At 49.7% G+C, this 19735-nt stretch overlaps 1 protein-coding gene across 1 annotated transcript in view; it reads left to right on the forward strand.

Moving 5' to 3' along the window:
- Positions 1 to 11021: 11021 nt before the first annotated feature.
- LOC308476308 (uncharacterized protein) overlaps positions 11022 to 19735 on the forward strand; it is a gene marked incomplete at its 3' end in the record, with an annotated part of 76508 nt that continues 67794 nt past the window's right edge. Inside the window, exons 1-3 of the mRNA XM_081003848.1 lie at positions 11022 to 11670; positions 14540 to 14621; positions 14910 to 14992. Of these exons, the coding sequence (XP_080859974.1) occupies positions 11269 to 11670; positions 14540 to 14621; positions 14910 to 14992 (567 nt within the window). The 5' untranslated portion in view covers positions 11022 to 11268. The remainder of the gene's footprint in view (positions 11671 to 14539; positions 14622 to 14909; positions 14993 to 19735) is intronic.

The following is a 19735-nucleotide window of genomic DNA, read 5'->3' on the forward strand; positions in this document are numbered from 1 at the left end:
ATTTCAATGGGACAGTTTATCAACCACAAGAATTTGTGGAATGCAGGCTTCAGCCTTCAAGCTGCAGGCCTCTTCCTCCCGGAGCTTTTGTTTTTCCAAAACGCAGCTCTGTGAACCAGTGAATTTATCAGACTGCGTTCACTCTTTTAGCCCGAAATGCAGCATACCTTGAACTTTGTTGCTCTGGAAAACACCTCTTCTTTCCACCAGCTGTCTGTTGAGCCTCTGGCTTCTTTCAGACGCTTCTCTTCCTCCTTGGAACAGAGGAGGACAATCCACCAGCCTCTCATGCAGATGTCCAATGAATCGCAACCATCCGAAGGCTGCCATATGTTGGTATCTTTAGCTCACAGGCAGAGGTACCTGGCCTCCCCCGAGGCAATTGAGCGAGATACTGTGTGTTTACCGTCCGTCTGCGACCCCGGCAGGCTAGGTAAACAAACCTGGCGATTCTTCTCATTAGTCGTGAGAAGAACACACCCTCTGCTTCTCTCTGCTTCTCTCTCCCTCCCTGCATTCTCCCAGGGAGGAGAAATGAGACAGACAGGAGTCCTTTCTACATGTTTTATTCCTGTCACTCAACAGTACATAGAAATGTGACTGCACCCTTCAGACTCCATCAGAAGAGTCTCACACTCCTCCCCTGTACTTCCAGTACAGGTCATATGACACACTGAGCTAACATCCGGTGCTCAGTACAGAGAATAGGCTCCACCTTTTCTCCAACAGTACATCTGCAAACCTGTTTTGCATTCCAGCCATCTGGAGCTGGCTTTTGCCTTGGTGCTTTTTCCTTTCCCCTGATTTATGGTAAGGAGGAAGAAAAAGGAATCATAGAATCATAGAATCATAGAGTTGGAAGAGACCACAAGGGCCATCGAGTCCAACCCCCTGCCAAGCAGGAAACACCATCAGAGCACTCCTGACATATGGTTGTCAAGCCTCTGCTTAAAGACCTCCAAAGAAGGAGACTCCACCACACTCCTTGGCAGCAAATTCCACTGTTAAACAGCTCTTACTGTCAGGAAGTTCTTCCTAATGTTTAGGTGGAATCTTCTTTCTTGTAGTTTGGATCCATTGCTCCGTGTCCGCTTCTCTGGAGCAGCAGAAGACAACCTTTCTCCCTCCTCTATGTGACATCCTTTTATATATTTGAACATGGCTATCAAATCACCCCTTAACCTCCTCTTCTCCAGGCTAAACATGCCCAGCTCCCTTAGCCGTTCCTCATAAGGCATCGTTTCCAGGCCTTTGACCATTTTGGTTGCCCTCCTCTGGACACGTTCCAGTTTGTTAGTGTCCTTCTTGAATTGTGGTGCCCAGAACTGGACACAGTACTCCAGGTGAGGTCTGACCAGAGCAGAATACAGTGGCACTTCGGCCCTTACGCTCCTACACGGAACTTCGGCCCTTACGCTCCTACGCGGCCATCTGCTATACCGGGACATTCTGCGGTTAGCATCTTCCTGTTTGAGCTACTCGGGATCCTGTCTAGACAGGGGGGAAAGTGCCAGCACAGCAGATTTATTGCTTCCCCCTTATGTTAGTGAGACATTGAGAAGAACAAGGGAAGCGAACTGGGGCAGAGTTCATTTCGGATTCTTCCAATCTAAGCAATTTGCTATAAGCTTTTGCAAAAGCCGTCATGATTCAAACATGGATTATATAAAAATCATTATAAGGATATACGGTTATATGGCTAACTGATTATATGAAAAGCATAAGGGTAAAATTCCTCCAGGTGGTCCTGCTTCACCCTAACCTCAATAAAACAATCCACAAACAGGCTAAAATGTGACAAACAAGCAGCACATTGGGGCTGCCAGAGCATATCAACACCCTTATCCCTACCCCAACTTACCAGTGATGTTAATAACATGAGCAACATTGCTTATGGACCCTATATCCAACATAGGCGTCACAAAGACGGTTGGAGGATGGATGGCGGCCAACAGATTGAGGTTGAATCCTGTCAAGACAGAAGTACTGTTTGGGGGGACAGGAGGCGGGCGGGTGTGGAGGACTCCCTGGTCCTGAATGGGGTAACTGTGCCCTGAAGGACCAGGTGCGCAGCCTGGGAGTCATTTTGGACTCTCAGCTGTCCATGGAGGCACAGGTCAATTCTGTGTCCAGGGCAGCTGTGTACCAGCTCCATCTAGTACGCAGCCTGAGACCCTACCTGCCCACGGACTGTCTCGCCAGAGTGGTGCATGCTCTGGGTATCTCCTGCTTGGAATACTGCAATGCGCTCTAGGTGGGGCTATCTTTGAAGCTGACCCGGAAACGACAACTAATCCAGAATGCGGCAGCTAGACTGGTGACTGGGAGCGGCCGCCAAGACCACGTAACACCGGTCTTGAAAGACCTAAATTGGCTCCCAGTGCGTTTCCGAGCACAATTCAAAGTGTTGGTGCTGACCTTTAAAGCTCTAAACTGCCTCGGTCTAGTATATCTGAAGGAACGTCTCCACCCCCGTTGTTCTGCCTGGACACTGAGGTCCAGCACCGAGGGCCTTCTGGTGGTTCCCTCACTGCGAGAAGCCCAGTTACAGGGAACCAGGCAGAGGGCCTTCTCGGTAGTGGCGCCCGCCCTGTGGAATGCCCTCCCACCAAATGTCAAAGAGAAGAACAACTACCAGACTTTTAGAAGACATCTGAAGGCAGCCCTGTTTAGGGAAGCTTTTAATGTTTGATGCATTATGATATTTTAATATTTTGTTGGAAGCCGCCCAAAGTGGCTGGGGAAGCCCAGCCAGATGGGCGGGGTATAAATAATAAATTATTATTATTATTAAGACACTTAACATCGTGGTCAGCGCAATTTCACTGGTTTGATGGACAATCTTGGATTATGCCGGACAAGAGTGTAAACAGAGGCTAAAACATGGAGCCTGGCACACTTCCCAGTCGCACCTTGCAAACTGTCCTGCCGATCCATCGATCCTTCCTGCCTCTCTCTCTCTTGCCGGTAGCAGAGCGAACACAGCGGTGAGAAGCAAAGTGCAGCACGTGTGTAATAATTCAGAACAGACACAAGGCATTCCTTATCTTCTCTTGCCTTTAATCATGTAGAATAACACCATAAATTCAGACCTGGCGAGAACTGACACATTCTCCCTCTCGCATAGCGTCCCAGAGTCAGACTGAAAACACTCGGAGTCAAACCCCTCCCTTAAGTGTTTCTAACCACACCTCAGGAAAGAGACGTCACCAGAACTCTTTAACTCTGTGAGTTCTGAAACCATTAACACCCCCTCTCGTCACGAATCCTGAGGGAAACTGTGAACCCCTATTTACAGACCTCTTTGAGTTCAACTCACCTCCCATTGCCTTTTGCCTCCCACTGGCATCTATCCCAGGCAATTGTTGAATCCCTTCCACACTCCCAGAATCACACTGTGCGAAACCAACCCACGCACTGGTGACCTGAAACCTCTCAGGTGGAATCCCCTTTGTGGTCCGAGTTGACCGCCGGAGCACAACCTCGGGCGCTCCTCCTGACCCACTGGGGTCAGCAAGTGTGTCTCCAGCAAGCTCAGAAGACTCCCCCTCTGACTTGCTGCGTCTTCGGGCCTCCTGCACTTGGCTAACAGGAGATGAAGGCTCACTCTTGGGTTCCTTCTTAACCTGTGGAGAAACCCACCCCTGTGCTTGACCATCATCAGCAACCTGGTCTTCAGCAACAGGCTCCGCCTTTGCCTCTCCTTCCTCCCTTTCTTCCTCCCTTTCCTCCCCCTCAGAATCGGACAGACATTCTGAGAGAAAATCAGAACCAACCCTAGGCTGTGACCAACCACCCTGCTCAAAGAACTCAGCATGCTTGCTGACCAGCAGCTTGGTCTGATCACCCTCTGGGTATGCAAACTTCCACCCATTTGTTGCAGGATCATACCCACAGAAGATCATGTCCTGGTACCTAGGACCACCCTCCTTCCGTTGCGCTGTTGGTATTGGCACTGAAGCCCTGGAACCAAACGAACGGAAGAAATGCACCTGTGGCTTTCTCTTGTGCAACAGAAAATACGGTGTGTCACCTACATCGTGATTGTAGGACCTGTTAAAAACAAAGATGGCAAACTTCCAAGCCTCACTCCAAAAGCTCTGAGGCAGCCCAGAGTCACACAGCAAAACCCTGACAGCTTCAGCCAGTGTTTCACTCCTGTGCTCTGCCACGCCTCTCTCTTGAGGAGACTTTGCACCCGTCACCTGGTGACGAATTCCCTTTTCCTTGAAGAACTCCTTCAGAGCAGACCCAGTGAATTGTGACCCACGGTCGCTCCTGAACTCTTGCACCTTGGTGGAGAACCTTAGTTCCACCTCCGCAACCCAATCCTGGATGAGTTGCGCCGCTTCCCTCTGCGACCTGAGAGAGAAAGACCATGAATTCTGAGAAAAATCATCTGCCACTGTTAGCAGATACCTGGCCCCACCCAGACTCTCACACTTCATTGGCCCTGTAAGGTCTGTGTGAACCAACTCAAAAGGTTTTGTGGTTACCCTCTTTACCCCGGGAAACCTGCACCTTTGAACCTTGCTGCATGCCCTGCACACTAGGGATCCCTCACATGGCGTGATTTTACAACCTTTGGTGCAGCCTGGCAGCTTCTTAACATCTTCCAGACAAGCATGAGACATTCTCTTGTGCCATACATGAACACATGAATCATGGCTGGGAACACTAGCACACTGCGCCTGTGCTTTCCCTGCATTCCCCCCACCCTTCAGAGGTGTTTCCAGAACAAAGAGATTGTTCTTGCTTTCCACGTTGACAAGTTGCCTCCCCCCTCTGAAAATGGAACAGGTATCATTTTCAAAACAAATTTTGTATCCCTGCTTCACCAGAGCAGAAATCGATAATAGGCAACACTTCATCCCTGGTACAATGAAGCACTCCAGCTCCGCCTGCAAAACAGAAACATAGACATTTGCTGCTTTAGAAACAATCCTTTTTGTCCCGTCAGCTAATGTAAAAGTCATTCCAGCTAAAACAGCTCTGCAATTCCGCAGCTCCCCAGCAGATGGCGTTATCAGGTGATGACTCGCTCCTGAATCCAACACCCACTTCACAGCTGTGTCCCTGCTGGCATTGCTCTGTAGCGTTGCCATGCCAACAAACGTCTGGCTGCACCTGTCCTTGGCAGCGTCCGTAACCGCAGCATCCGGCGTTGCTCTGAAGACTGGACTTATCTCAGAGTTCCCAGACAGCTCTGCAGCACGTATCTCCCTCTGCAGCAGATGGCTGGCCTTGAAGCCTTTAGCTTTGTCCTGTTTCCCAGGCTTCGACTCACGACGCAAACAACTCTTGGCAGCCTTTGGAAAAAAAGGCTTCTCTGAGCTTTTACTGCTCACCGCCCCCCCACTGCTCCCAGGGCTCCCAGGACGCTTTCCTGCACCCCCAGTGATGGGTAAAGGGCCCCCAGCAGCTTGCCTCTCTCCAAGCTCCTCACGCAGACATGTTGCATCACCCACGCAGCTTTTAGACTCTGCTAAACCAGCAGCAACAGCAGCAGTGGCAATAGTCCCTTCGCCCCCCTCAGGGGTCCCACAGCCTTTCCCAGCTGTGCACCGGCTTTCACGAAGGTGGTCAGTGCTCTCTTGTCTTTCCTGTCCTGATGCAGCCATCTCCCGGCCCTTGCTTCCGCCCCCAGCTTTACACGCTTCCTGGAGAGCTACCCAAGCGACCTCAGGCTTCCTTGCATCCAGAACAATAGGCCTCAAATCAGCACTCACGTTTGAATGGTTAACTTCGCACATGGCAGCTTAAGCTCAAAGCCATGTTCCTGGGACTGAGCCATCTCCTCCCCCGGGGGCTAAGCTTACTCACGTCTCGGCAGTAGCTTCCTCCGCCTCCCGGCTCCGGCAGATCGGCTTCTCCTCCCAGCGAGCTCCTTCCAGCTTCAAAGACACAGCTCCAGAGCTCCAGCTGGCCCCAGCAACTTTTCAGCTAGCTTGCTGGCTTCCCCCACACGTGGGACGTTCCTGCAATGCTTCAAAGCGTTGGCAAGCATCCATAACCTCTTGGATTATGCCGGACAAGAGTGTAAACAGAGGCTAAAACATGGAGCCTGGCACACTTCCCAGTCGCACCTTGCAAACTGTCCTGCCGATCCATCGATCCTTCCTGCCTCTCTCTCTCTTGCCGGTAGCAGAGCGAACACAGCGGTGAGAAGCAAAGTGCAGCACGTGTGTAATAATTCAGAACAGACACAAGGCATTCCTTATCTTCTCTTGTCTTTAATCATGTAGAATAACACCATAAATTCAGACCTGGCGAGAACTGACACATTCTCCCTCTCGCATAGCGTCCCAGAGTCAGACTGAAAACACTCGGAGTCAAACCCCTCCCTTAAGTGTTTCTAACCACGCCTCAGGAAAGAGACGTCACCAGAACTCTTTAACTCTGTGAGTTCTGAAACCATTAACAGACGATACAAGGTGAGAGACACAGGGCAACCCGAACGGGCTGGCATGGAATCACCCTATATAGTAGATAAGCAAGATGGCTAGCTTAAAAGCAATTACATTAAATGTGAGGGGGTTGGGAAACCCCATCAAAAGAAAATGCATCACCTTGTATGTAAACACCATGAAACCACACATCGCCTTCCTACAATAAATACACAACCCTCCCAAACTCCTGAGCGATCCCTGCTTCAGTCACCTGGCTCAGCGAAGTCCTGTGGAGTAGCCATAATACTCAGTAGAGTCCTGAACTTCAAAGCCGCAACAGTCCTCAAAGACAAAAGAGGCAGACTCATTTTTGCTAAAAGGACACTAGATGGCAAAACTAAACTGACAATTGGCTCCATATATGCCCCAGACTTGAAACAGCTAGAGTTCATCCAAAAAACATTAAACAAGTTCCTCTCCTCCGAAGGGGAAGCAATTCCGGGGGGTGACCTCAACCTAAATATGAAAAGCATATCCCTGAAAGACACCCCCCCTACAACCCCATGGGCAACCTTCCTCCGAAGGAAACCCCAACAATTAGGGACTCTTACCATTTGCTAAAAATGCCCAAAACAGGGGTCTCTGACATTTGAAGTGAAGAAAACCCAGGAGACACCAGCCACACATTCTTGTCTGGGCGCTATGGCACAGTGTCCACCTGGACAGCATTCTGCTCACACAAGGTCGGATCCCCTCAGTAGAATCAATCAACGTAGGTAACATTAAAATCACAGATCACGCCCCAGTAGAAGTTACCCTCAAAATAGGAGGGGGGACACAAGCCACCCCATCATGGTCCTTCAGTCCCATCCTAACCACAAATAAACAGAGAGAGTCTCACAAAACTCTCCAAAACTACTTCAAGGAAAACAATGTAGGCACAAACAACCCCGCTCCTATGGGATGCAATGCAAGCGGTCACCAGAGGAGCTTGTATAAAAGAGAAAGCATCCCTTAAAAAACAAACCTCCTTAAAAGTTAGCAAGATAGAACAAGACATCACGGCCCTCTCATTATGCTACAAACAAACAGGATCTAAAAAAGTCCTTAATGTTGTGATATGGATGCAATGCAGCTGCAAACTGCTAGCTTGAAAACAAAACATGATGGGAATGTTGGGACTGTCCGTGGGAAACAGAGGGACAGTCAGTTCACAGAGCAATGCACCGGAATAAGCTCAGAGTGTAATATGAGCTCTTCCTCTTGCTCTTGTACAGGAAGTACAGGAAGTCTTTGTCACTTGTTTGCCGATGCTTGAAGAGAGCAGACATGATTTCTGTTATGCTGAAGAGTCAGAAATAAAGCAATGTAAATAGACGTTTCTGACCATCTCTTTCCCCTACCGGGGGGGGGGGCAGGAAAGAGTGGGTGTGCTCTTCCCACGCTGGGGAGGACACGCAGCAAGCTTTAATGATGATTACAAGTGAGTAGCAGCAGCAGCAGCAGCAGCCCAGAGCTGGACGGACCCTCAGAGAGGGCCAGGGCCGTCTTTACCTGGGGGGTGCAAGGGGTGGGGGCCAGGGGCTGCCACTGAAGCCGCCTAAGCTCTTAGCCATCTACCTGTTAAGAAATAATAAATAATTTTGATCAAGCTAGAAAAACAAAATACATATATACCCAGGTATTACTGAAATGTATACCTACTTTATCTCTAAAGGACTTGAGACTGGGTGTGCTCATTTACCAAAGATGCGCCGCGCCAGCGGCTGCGCTTGTCAAACGGTTGCAGGAATTTGTGTATAGGTTGGGGGAGGGAGGGGTTGCCCCTCCAGCAGACCTCATGCACATGCAGCCCACCCCCAAAATCAGCACCATCACTTTTGTGACTTGTCCCCACAAAACACTTCATCGCAGTTTCTACCTATCTGTTCAAAGGGCCTCTGCTGCACAATACCAAATATAAGAATTCACTGATCAATGCATCTATGTACTGGCTCAGTGGGGAAACTTCAGAAATTCATCTAGACCTGTGAGCTCAGCTCCTCAGCAGCCCCTCCGCCTGAGCGATAATCCCTGGCCTCCTGATACCTGAGTGCCAGAGAGGTAGCCATTCCAGAAATAACAAACCCAGAGGAAGACAAAAGGGGGTGATGAACTTGGCTGGGAAACAGGGAAATGTAAAATCTCTTTTGTGACACTTGATGGGTGTTTGGTGGAGGGCAAGGGGAACCATGGGGCAGGGTCCAGGATGCTCAGATTACTGCCACCAGATGTAGGAGTGATGTAGTTTGGGGGGGGTGTAACCTGGGGATTAGCAGCTAATAAAACTTTGGGTTCTCTTTTGTTCCGGGCTTCCATCCTGTTCCACCTGGTGGCAGGTGGGAGTCCTGTCGCGACAGTCTTCAATCCAGACCAATTTGCTCTGCTATTCCTGGCCGGTGTCCTTGTTTTTTGTCCGGGGGGGGGGGAGCCTCAGATTTCTCCGTTAACAATTCTCCACGATGCCGTGCACTGAAATTAACTAAATTTGGGGGAATGGGCAGATCTTTGCACCCTGGAGGGGGCTTGGACTCCCGAGCGCAGCCAAGCATAGGATGGGGTCTGCGCAGAAAGTGAGGGGTGGAGACCCCTGCGGGCAAGGAAAGGCAACCAGCGCTGGGCTTCCCTGGGCTTCCCCTTGACAAGCGCCTGGGACGAGGCCTCTCCCCGGGAGGAGGGGGGTCCAGCCCTGGGGGTCTTAACGGAAAAATCCGAGGGCTCCCTTGGACAAAAAGAAAGACACCAACCAGGATAACTTGGAGCAAAACAGCAGCCTGTGGGCTTGGTCTTTCTTGATCTGTTGCAACAGGGTGCTCCCCTCACTTGCAGGAGAGGGGAGGGACCCAGAAAAATGGTGTGCCAGGCCTTAGAAAGACTTTTGAAATTGCCACCCTGTAGATCAAGACCACCCCCATTCTCTCCTCCCCTTCCTGAATTCTCGGATGAGTTTCCTTCCTTCCTGCAAAGCCCTTTTCCCTGCAAACTGTTCCTCCGGTTTCTGGCCAGGGAAGGAGATGCTCTGAGCCCAACCGATAGCCTCACCCCCAAAAGGAGATCTGGGCATTGAGGTAGCCAGGGGGGCAGCTGCCCCCCTAAAGCCATAGAAAAATAATAATCTGAGGTTTTGCCAAGCAAGAGAGGGCTCAGCTGGGGGACTCGGCTTGGCAAGGGTTAAAGGGATCTGAGCTGCCTTCCTAGAGAGGCCAGGAAGGGGGGGGCAGGTCCTCCAGAGCCAAGGCCCCTCCCTCCCCAGTCCTTTCCTGCTTGGGTGTCTCTCCTGCAAGGGCTGCCTCGCTGTCCCTCCTGGGATCTGGTGAGTCTCCTCTCTCTCTGGGATCTGGTGAGTCTCCTCTCTCTCTGGGATCTGGTGAGTCTCCTCTCTGGGATCTGGTGGGGGTCCCAGGGCTGCAGCAGGGGAGGAGACCTGGGGGGCCTGATCTGCTCCTCCGGGGGGGACCCCAAGTCAGGGAGGAGAGGGTCAGGGGTGCAAAGACCCCCCCATATGCTCCTGCTACCCAGAGGAGGAAGGAGCCCCGGGGCTGAGAGCCAGAGCTTTTTGCCAGACTCCCCAGGAGGAAGGTCAGGGAAGGAGAGGGGGGGGGACCCCAAGTCAGGGAGGAGAGGGTCCTGCCAGGGAGGGGCCAGGTCTGCCACGCTCTCCTTCCTGCAGATCAGAGGATCCCAAACTCATTTGACCCTCCGCCCCCCCTTCAGAAAAAATCTCCCTTCTTTAAACAAAGGAGTCCCTAGGAATTTAAGTCAGTGTGACGTCGCTCAGCGGCATTGCAGAACAGAGGAAACATCTGCAAATGGTTTTCGAAAGCTGGACAAGGAGGTGGACTAGACACCCCACCCCCCAATAAAACCCACGGGGAGGGAGGAAGGAAAGGTGGGAGAGAAAGGATAGGAGTAAAGAGAGGGATCCCAGCCCAGAGTCTGGCTGCTGCATTGGGGACCAGTTTCCCAGTGTCTCCCAGGGCAGCTCCCCACGGAGGTCACTGCAGCAATCCCGCACCCAGAGCAGGGCATCCCAGGACCACATCCTCTCTCTCCCAAAGGGATTCTTGCTGGCAAAGCAGCCGGAAATGGGCGCTGCTACTCCCTGAGCCTCCAGGGACCTTGGCATCAATGGCTGTGTGTGTGTTAAGCTATCTAATAGAATCATCATCATCATCAAACTACCCATCCTTTACTCTGAGTTTCAAGGGAGATGTCTTTGGCCCCGCCCACTTGGCCCTCAGGGGGTTGACTAGATACATACCTGGCCCTCCAGAGAAAGAAAAAGGGACCCCACCCCAGGAGTCTGTCTTGAGAGCGGCAGAGAGTCCAAGTGCAAGAAAAGGAGATAGAAGCAGGGGGGAAATGTGCCCTGAAGTGGGGGTGGGGGGGAGAACAACTCCTGAGGACCCCCGGATGAGGACCCCCACTAGAGCCAAGCATCCATTTTTCAAATGACTCCCTTGTCAGTCAGTTCTGACTTCATGCATTGACTGGAAGGCAGGAGAAACCAGGCTGACTCATCTCCCAGAAATCCCTCCAGTTGCCTCCACATTCTGCATTGCTAGAGGGCTGGAGACTCACTTCTTCTCCCCTTCCTCCTCCTCTTTCTTTTCAAAAAGGTATCTCATGGTTTGGGCTCTGGTACCGTCCAGTCCTGATTCCTGGCAAGACTCATCCATGCTTGTTCAGGGATCTGTTTCTTCTCCTGACCTACAAATTCTGTAACAGAACAATGTATTTGCTTTCTAGGATTTGCTAGAGCTTCTCATTAAGACGGACAGAACTTGGCAGAAGACCAAAGGGTTCCTTCCGATCTCTCAGAGGCTTCCTGAGAGCACAGATGGATGAGCAAGACCCAGCTGGCCCTGAAGCAGGAAGAGGCCATGCCAACCAAACTCGGAGCAGTGGGGGATTCTGGGAAAACTCTGGGCAGAAGATCCTGAGAGAGGAGGGCACCCTCCGCTCAGAGGTGCAGAGCCAGCAGGTGAGGCAGTTCTGCTGCCAGGAGGCCAAAGGACCCCGAGAGGTTTGCAGCCGACTCTACCACTTTTGCCACCAATGGCTGAAGCCAGAAAGGCACACGAAAGCTGAGATGCTGGACCTGGTGATCTTGGAGCAGTTCCTGGCTGTCCTTCCCCCGGAGATGGAGAGCTGGGTGAGGGACTGTGGAGCAGAGACCAGTTCCCAGGCGGTGGCCCTGGCCGAAGGTTTCCTCCTGAGTCAGGCAGAGGAGAGGAAGCAGGTGAGAGAGACTTTCCTCTGGATACTACCTTGACCAGAGCCAAGGCCTTTCCGGATGTGGCTCCGTCCTGGTGGAACGCTCTCTCACAAGAGACCAGGGCACTGTGGGATTTGACATCTTTCCTCAGAGCATGCAAGACAGAGCTGTTCCGCCAGGCCTTCAGGGTTCAGGGTTCAGTCTGATTCTTTTCTTTCAGTACAAGAATAAGCATTAAAGAGGCTTCCTAGCCCGCTCACACCTCCTTTATAAGACCAGTGGTAACAGTAGTTGGCCCTAGCGAATATTAACCACTCTCATTTTTACTTGACTTGATCATGGATGGAGGACTTGACCTGGCATGTGTAACAGAGAATTGGTTGGATGAAGCAGATGGGCCTGTTCTTGCCGCTGCTTGTCCACCAGGTTTCTCTTACGCACAGCAACCCAGGTCATGTGGGCGGGGAGGGGGGGTTGCAGTGATTTTTAGGAAGTCATTAGTTTGCACCAGGCGTCCTATTGGGAAGACCCAGTTCTCTGAGTGCATGTTCTGGAAGTTGGGCAATAGGGGCAGTACAGGATTCCTTTTGGTGTACCGACCTCCCCGCTGCACCAAGGATTCCCTGCCGGAGCTGCTTCAGGTCGTGGCGGATGTTCTCCTGGAGACACCTAGATTGGTCGTCCTGGGGGATTTTAACATCCATGCCGACACGACCTTACAAGGGGCCGCTCGGGACTTTGTGGAAAGCATGGCCTCCATGGGGCTGTCCCTGAATAAGTCTGGCCCAACCCATAGCCGCGGACATGCCTTGGACCTGGTGTTTACCTCTATGGATGTTGGTGATCTGACACTAAGTAAAAGCGAAACGAAAGAAGTGCCATGGTCAGATCACTTCCTGGTGCAACTTGACTTCTCCGCGACCCTTCCCCTCTGCTGGGAGGTGGGACCGATTCAGATGGTCCGCCCCCGCCACTTAATGGATCCAAATGGTTTCCAGAGAGTTGTAGGGGATGCTTTAAACCGCTTCTTTAAAAACCATCTTTAGATGCGGCCACGATGGCCAACTATCGCCCACTCTCAAATCTTCCATTCCTGGGCAAGGTGATTGAGCGAGTGGTTGCCGAACAACTCCAGGCACGCCTGGAAGAAGCGGACCATTTGGATCCCTTCCAGTCGGGATTCAGGCCTCATCATGGGACTGAAACTGCCTTGGTCGCACTGGTGGATGATCTCCGGCGGGCTAGGGACAAAGGTGAGAGCTGTTTCCTAGTTCTGCTGGATCTCTCAGCGGCGTTTGATACCTTCGGCCATAACATCCTTCTGGACCGTCTTGAGGGGCTGGGAGCTGGGGGCACTGTCATACAGTGGTTCCGCTCCTTCCTCCTGGGCCGTGTTCAGAAAGTGGGGGGGGATGAGTGTTCAGACCCCTTGGCTCTCACTTGTGGGGTGCCTCAGGGTTCTGTCCTCTCCCCCATGCTTTTCAACATCTACATGCAGCCGCTGGGAGAGATCATCAGGAGGTTTGGGCTGGGTGTTCATCAGTATGCGGATGATACCCAGCTCTACCTCTCTTTTAAATCAGAACCAGTGAAGGCAGTGAAGGTCCTGTGTGAGTGCCTGGAGGCGGTTGGAGGTTGGATGGCGGCTAACAGATTGAGGTTGAATCTTGACAAGACAGAAGTACTGTTTCTGGGGGACAGGAGGCGGGCAGGTGTGGAGGATTCCCTGGTCCTGAATGGGGTAACTGTGCCCCTGAAGCACCAGGTGCGCAGCCTGGGAGTCATTTTGGACTCACAGCTGTCCAGGGAGGCACAGGTTAAATCCGTGTCCAGGGCAGCTGTTTACCAGCTCCATCTGGTACGCAGGCTGAGACCCTATCTGCCTGCGGACTGCCTCCCCAGAGTGGTGCATGCTCTGGTTATCTCCCGCTTGGACTACTGCAATGTGCTCTACGTGGGGCTACCTTTGAAGGTGACCCGGAAACTACAACTAATCCAGAATGCAGCAACCAGACTGGTGACTGGGGGCGGCCGCCAAGACCAAATAACACCAGTCTTGAAAGAACTACATTGGCTCCCAGTACGTTTCCGAGCACAATTCAAAGTGTTGGTGCTGACCTTTAAAGCCCTAAACGGCCTCAGTCCAATATATCTGAAGGAGCGTCTCCACCCCCATCGTTCTACCTGGACACTGAGGTCCAGCACCGAGGACCTTCTAGCGGTTCCCTCACTGCGAGAAGCCAATTTACAGGGAATCAGGCAGAGGGCCTTCTCGGTAGTGGCGCCCATCCTGTGGAACGCCCTCCCACCAGGTGTCAAAGAGAAGAACAACTACCAGACTTTTAGAAGACATCTGAAGGCAGCCCTGTTTAGGGAAGTTTTTAATGTTTGATGTATCACAGTATTTTAATATTCTTTTGGAAGCCGCCCAGAGTGGCTGGGGAAACCCAGCCAGATGGGCGGGGTATAAATAATAAATTATTATTATTATTATTATTATTATTATTATTATTATTATTATACCAGTGGACTGCCGTCTGTCCAGATTTTAATTTGTTTTGAACTAATTTTAAGAAGTATTTTAATTAATCGATTGCCTGTTCTTATGTTCTTTGTATACTGTGTTAGATTTATGATGTTAGCCGCCAAAAGATTGGCTCCGGCCAGGGAGGGTGGGGGACAAATGAAAAATTATTATTATTATTATTATTATTATTATTGGCTCCAAAGAGGATGGAGAACATCCCATAATGCTCTGCTGATGGCCCATCCTTTTTCTGGGAAGGCATCCATGGAATGAGATCTCACACCCTTAAAGTTTTTTACTTTTCCATTATCTTTCTGCTATTTCTTGTCATTCATTCTCTGTTTTGAATCCTTGTTGCTTTTTCAGGAAAAGGATTGTTTTGAGGAAATGGACCTGGATTCCTGTGAGGCAGAGAGGCCTCCGTTGGACACCAGAGAGAGGCCACTGGGTAAGGAGGAAGGCGGTTTTTCTCCATTTGGTCTCATTCTGTTGGTTTCCCATATAATCTCTGGGTTCTTTTCATCAAGTTTTTTTTTGGGGGGGGGAGTTGGGAGGAAGGGTCCAGAGGAGGAGAGATGTATTTCTGCATGACTAACATATGAAATGGGCACAAATGTCCAAATGCACTCAGCAGGTAAGGTTTTCTGAAAGGCCCATCTGTAGATAGAGATGTCCTGCTTCCTCTGTGAGAGACATGGGCACGCCTGGCATCCTGCTTACCTGTTTTCTCTTTCAGGAGACAGAATGATGCCAGCAAGACCTCCTGATCCACCTTTTCATGGGAGCAGAAGGGAAGCAGCGGCTGTGGAACCAGATCAGGTCAGGGGAAGCTGCCTTGTGGGGACAGAGGCTGAGGGATGGAGCAATGTCATGGACTGGTTGGGCACAGAGGAATGGTGGGAGGAAGCAGCTGGGGAGCCAGGAAGGAAAGACGTCTCAGAGCCCAAGGAGTGAAGGTGGAGGAAGGATGAGCGGTCAGATGGAGAAGAGGGAGACGCCTGGGAAGAGGAGGTGTCAGAAGCTGAAGGGGTAACAGGGCTTAGTGAGCTGGGAGACACTGAGGCAGAATGCAGTCCAGAATCGGAGGCAGAAGAGGAAGGAGGCGAGTGGGAGGAGGAAGGTCGAGAGGCAGAGGTGAGTCAGGAGAAGGAGGAGCCACTGGGGGCTCCCTCTCCTTCTGCCAGAATCCACCCTCCCTGCTTGTCTCTCAGAGCCAGGAGATGGCTTACAATGGAGGAGTAAAGGCAGGCTGCACACTGGCACACTGTTCAATCGCTTGCCAGAAACCCCAGAGATGAGGGGACTTGGCCTCCATATTGAGTTTTTCTGTGCCTTCGCTTCCATTGGTGACAACCATCTTGGGGTTTTCTTTTCTAGCAAATCTTTATATCTTATCCAAATATTAAACAATGCTTTTCTAACAATATGATTTTTAAACGCTTTATGTACTTTTACCTTATCGTACCACAAGTATGCATGCCAGCCAAATACATTATTGAAACCTTCTAGATCCAACACGTCAGTGTTTTCAAGAAGCAGCCATTCTCTCAGCCAACAAAAAGCAGCTGATTCATAATAAAATTTAAGGTCTGGCAAATCCACCTCTTTCTTTAGCATCAGTTAATATCTTAAATTTTATTCGAGGCTTCTTGCCCTGCCAAACAAATCTGGAAATATCTTTCTGCCACTTCTTGAAACAATCCATCTTATCCAAAATTTGTAATGTTTGAAACAAAAACAACATCCTTGGCAGCACATTCATTTTTATCACAGCAATTCGGCCTAACAATGATAACTTCAAATTTGTCCATATTTCTAAATCCTTTTTCACTTCAATCCAACATTTTTCATAATTATCCTTCAATAAATTCACATTTTTGGCAGTCATGTTAACCCCTAAATATTTCACTTTCTTAACCAGTGTTAGTCCTGTCTCCTCCTGAAACTTCTCTCTCTCATTCACAGTTAAGTTTTTCTCTAAAACCTTAGTTTTCGTCTTATTCAGCTTAAAACCTGCTACCTGTCCGAATTCTTGAATCAGTTCCAATACCCTTTTAGTACTGGATTCTGTTTTTTTTTTTAAATAAAATTTTTATTGGGGTTTTCGAAAAAAAAATTTAGACAAACACAAAAACATAAACAACCGCATACAGACACAACACACAAATAACAAGTATAATTTTAAATCCTTAATTTCTTAACCACTTTCCCAGACTTCCCCCACCTCCCCTTCTTGCATCCCTATTCCAATAATTTACTCAGCAAGTTCTTATCCCCAAATTATCCCTTATTAACATTTTACTTAAATCGCCTTAATTAACCGAATTTAAACTTCTAAACCTCATTTTAATACATAACATTTACCCCTTTTTCTAAGGTCGACCCAAGTTCCTTTTCACGAGTTTCCCAATTTTTATAATTATTACCAAACAACCTATCCAATAAAAACATATAATTATACCCCTTTGGATTCCAAAATTTCCCCCCCCTTCCCCGGTTTTGATCCCCAGAAATTGTCCTTCAGTCTATCAATTCTCAGCCTGGGTCTATCACGTCCGAGGCCCTTAAGTCTCTTTCAGTCCCTCTCAGCCGGTTTTGTTGACAGTCCTTCATGTTGAACATCAAGTCTCGGAGCAGCTTTGACCCGCTAGGATCTATATTTTTTCCAACCAGACCTCCATATTCAAAGAAAAAGTCCAGATCCTGTTTCTTAGTCTTTTCAGATACCAATGTCCCAAATGTCCCAAATACTTCAATTTTCACCTTTATCAAATTTGTAATCCAAGGGTCTTCCGAACTCCCCATAGGGAAGAGTCCCCAATCTTCATTCTCCATTTCATACCAAGTTTTCATCATCCGAACCTTGCTTTCCTTATATTCCATCCTGACAGGCCTCTGGTTGTCCTTTTCCACCTGCCGCATTTCAGCTCCTCCTTTCGACTCCTCTAAAACAACACAAATTTCTTCTTCTCCAGCTGCAGATTCTTCTTGAATCAAATCCTCAACAGTTTCAACAGATTTGTTTACTTTAGAGTTCAAGGTTGTAAGATTTGTAGCCATAACATCACTCAGCTCTTGCAGTATTCCCAGGAAATGAAACACTCTATCCAACTCTGCCTGTACTTTTCCATCTACAGCCATTGTAGTATCTCAGAACCCCCTCTAGAGGGATTCTGGTTACAATGTTCTTTCTCCAACAATCAGGTTATTTTGTTCTTATTTCTTCTTGACAGCTGTAAAACTCTATTTAAATCCTCCACAGGCTCTCTCTCGGGTTGCTCCCGGATCCGGGGGGTTAAACTTCAGCTCTCCCAGTCGATTCTAATCCTCCAGCACCAAACTTATATAGTCGAATCGTGAAATTAAAAGTTTTTATCTCAACGAGAGAAAGACAGTCTCTCGACCTTAGTTATCTGAATTCTTGCTTTAAGATGCCTGCAAGGGGGGGGAGGCGGACTTCCTTTTGGCACCTCCCCCAGTCGTGCCGCCGAGTCACCAAGTCCACAGGCTTCAGCGCCTGTGGTTTCTGAGGGTCCCTGCGTCGCCGCGGCGGCAGGACCCCTCTTCCACAGAGCCGATTCCCTCCGGAGCTCGGAGGGAATCCGCCATTAGCTGATCGCGCCAACCCGGAACTTTTAGTACTGGATTCTGGCTCCTGTAAGGTCAATACTAAATCATCAGCAAATGCTTTCAGTTTGTACTGTTTAGCTCCCACTTGTATACCTTTAACCTCTTGGTCCTTTCTTATCATGTTTAACAAAACCTCAAGGACCAATATAAAAAGCAATGGAGAAATTGGGCAGCCTTGCCGTGTCCCTTTCTCAATCTTAAACTCTTCTGTCACTACATTGTTCACAATTAATTTTGCCTTTTGTTCTGAATAAATTGCACCTATACCATTTTCAAACCCTTGACCTACCCCCATCCCCTGTAGATTCTTCTTCATAAAACTCCAAGAAATATTGTCAAAGGCTTTCTCTGTATCCACAAATATCAAAACTGCCTTAGTGTTGATATTCACTTGTAGTTTTTCTAGAATGTTAATTATATTCCTCATGTTATCAGACAGATGTCTGCCCGGGAGAAAGCCCGCTTGGTCTTTATGGATTTCTTCTACTAACACCTTTTTTAATCTTTTAGCCAAAATATCTGCAAAAAATTTGTAATCCACATTAAGCAACGATATGGGGCGGTAGTTCTTGAGCTGTGTCTTTTCAGTCTCTGTTTTCGGTATAAGTGTTATGTACCGTATTTTTTGCTCCATTGGACGCACTTTTCCCCACTTAAAAAGTAAGGGGAAATGTCTGTGCGTCTTATGGAGCGAAGCCAGCAACAGCCGCTGCTGCCGACAAGCTCTGCGCAGCTCTCCCTTTAAAGCAAGAGCTGCGTAGAGTGTGTCTGCGGCTCTGGCTGGGTTTACAGGGAGGCGGGAGGAGGGACTGCCGTCTGTCCCTCCTTCCGGCTCATTGTAAAGCCAGCAAGAGCCGCGGCTGCTGAGCTGAGCCGGGGAGGAGGGAGGGAAGGGGATTCCGTTGGTCCCTCCCTCCTCCGTGGCTCGCTTTGAAGCAGGAAAGTGGGAGGGGAGCAGCTTACACTCGTGTGAGCAGCTCCTCTCCCACTTTCCTGCTTCAGAGCAACCATGGAAGAGGTCCTCCTCGCTGCTCGAGGCTGCAGCGGATTCCCTCCTCCTGGGCTCCCTTTGAAGCAGGAAAGTGGGAGGGGAGCAGCTTACACTCGTGTAAGCAGCTCCTCTTCCACTTTCCTGCTTCAAAGCAGAGGGAATCCCCTCCGTAGCTTGCTTTGAAGCAGGGTGCGGGAGTTCAGTGGGGAAAGAGGGCAGGAAATAGATGCCGGGCAGGAAGACTTTGACCACTGGAAAGTCCACCTCAGCCTCCTCAGATTTCCACTGAGACAGCCAGGCATGGCCATAAGAGCTGGAAACTTGCATGGGCTGTTTATTTAAAGACAAAAACATGCACTCATGTGAAAGAAATCCTCCCAGGTTCCTGGACACAACCCACACTTGATATTCACACAGTTACATGGATGGCATTGGCAGCTGGAGGAGCAGCATGGTTAAAGAGCAAGTCCTGGTTTCAAGCTGAAGATCCGCTCTTTCCCCTCCCTCCCTTAATTCAGGATGCTACAGTTTACAGATGCTGTGTCTGCCTGCCCTTTCCCCTGAGCTGTAAAAGCACCTTCAAGAGGGTGATGGGAGGTGACACAGTCATCTTCCAGATGTGCAAAGAACCACCCTCTTGACACGAAAAGTGACAGCAGGCCTCACGCCCAGATCTGAAGCATAAATGGGAACCTAGGAAGCTGCCTTATAAGGAGTTGGATCCACTACTCCATCTAGCTTAGTAACGTCAACACTGACTGGTAGCAGTTTGCCAGAGTTTCAGGCCTGGAGAAGCCGGGGATTGAACGTGTGGTGTTCTGCGTGCAAAGCCACTGAGGTTACAGCTGTTCCCTTTAAAAACAAACTAAGATTGTAGTCCCCAAGGTTCTGAAGAAAGGGCTAATTTAAAGAGGAACAGAGGGACCTTCCCTGTACCACGT

Source organism: Podarcis pityusensis (assembly GCF_964106645.2).
Source record: "Podarcis pityusensis genome assembly, chromosome: 4".
In the NCBI taxonomy this organism is placed as follows: domain Eukaryota; kingdom Metazoa; phylum Chordata; class Lepidosauria; order Squamata; family Lacertidae; genus Podarcis; species Podarcis pityusensis.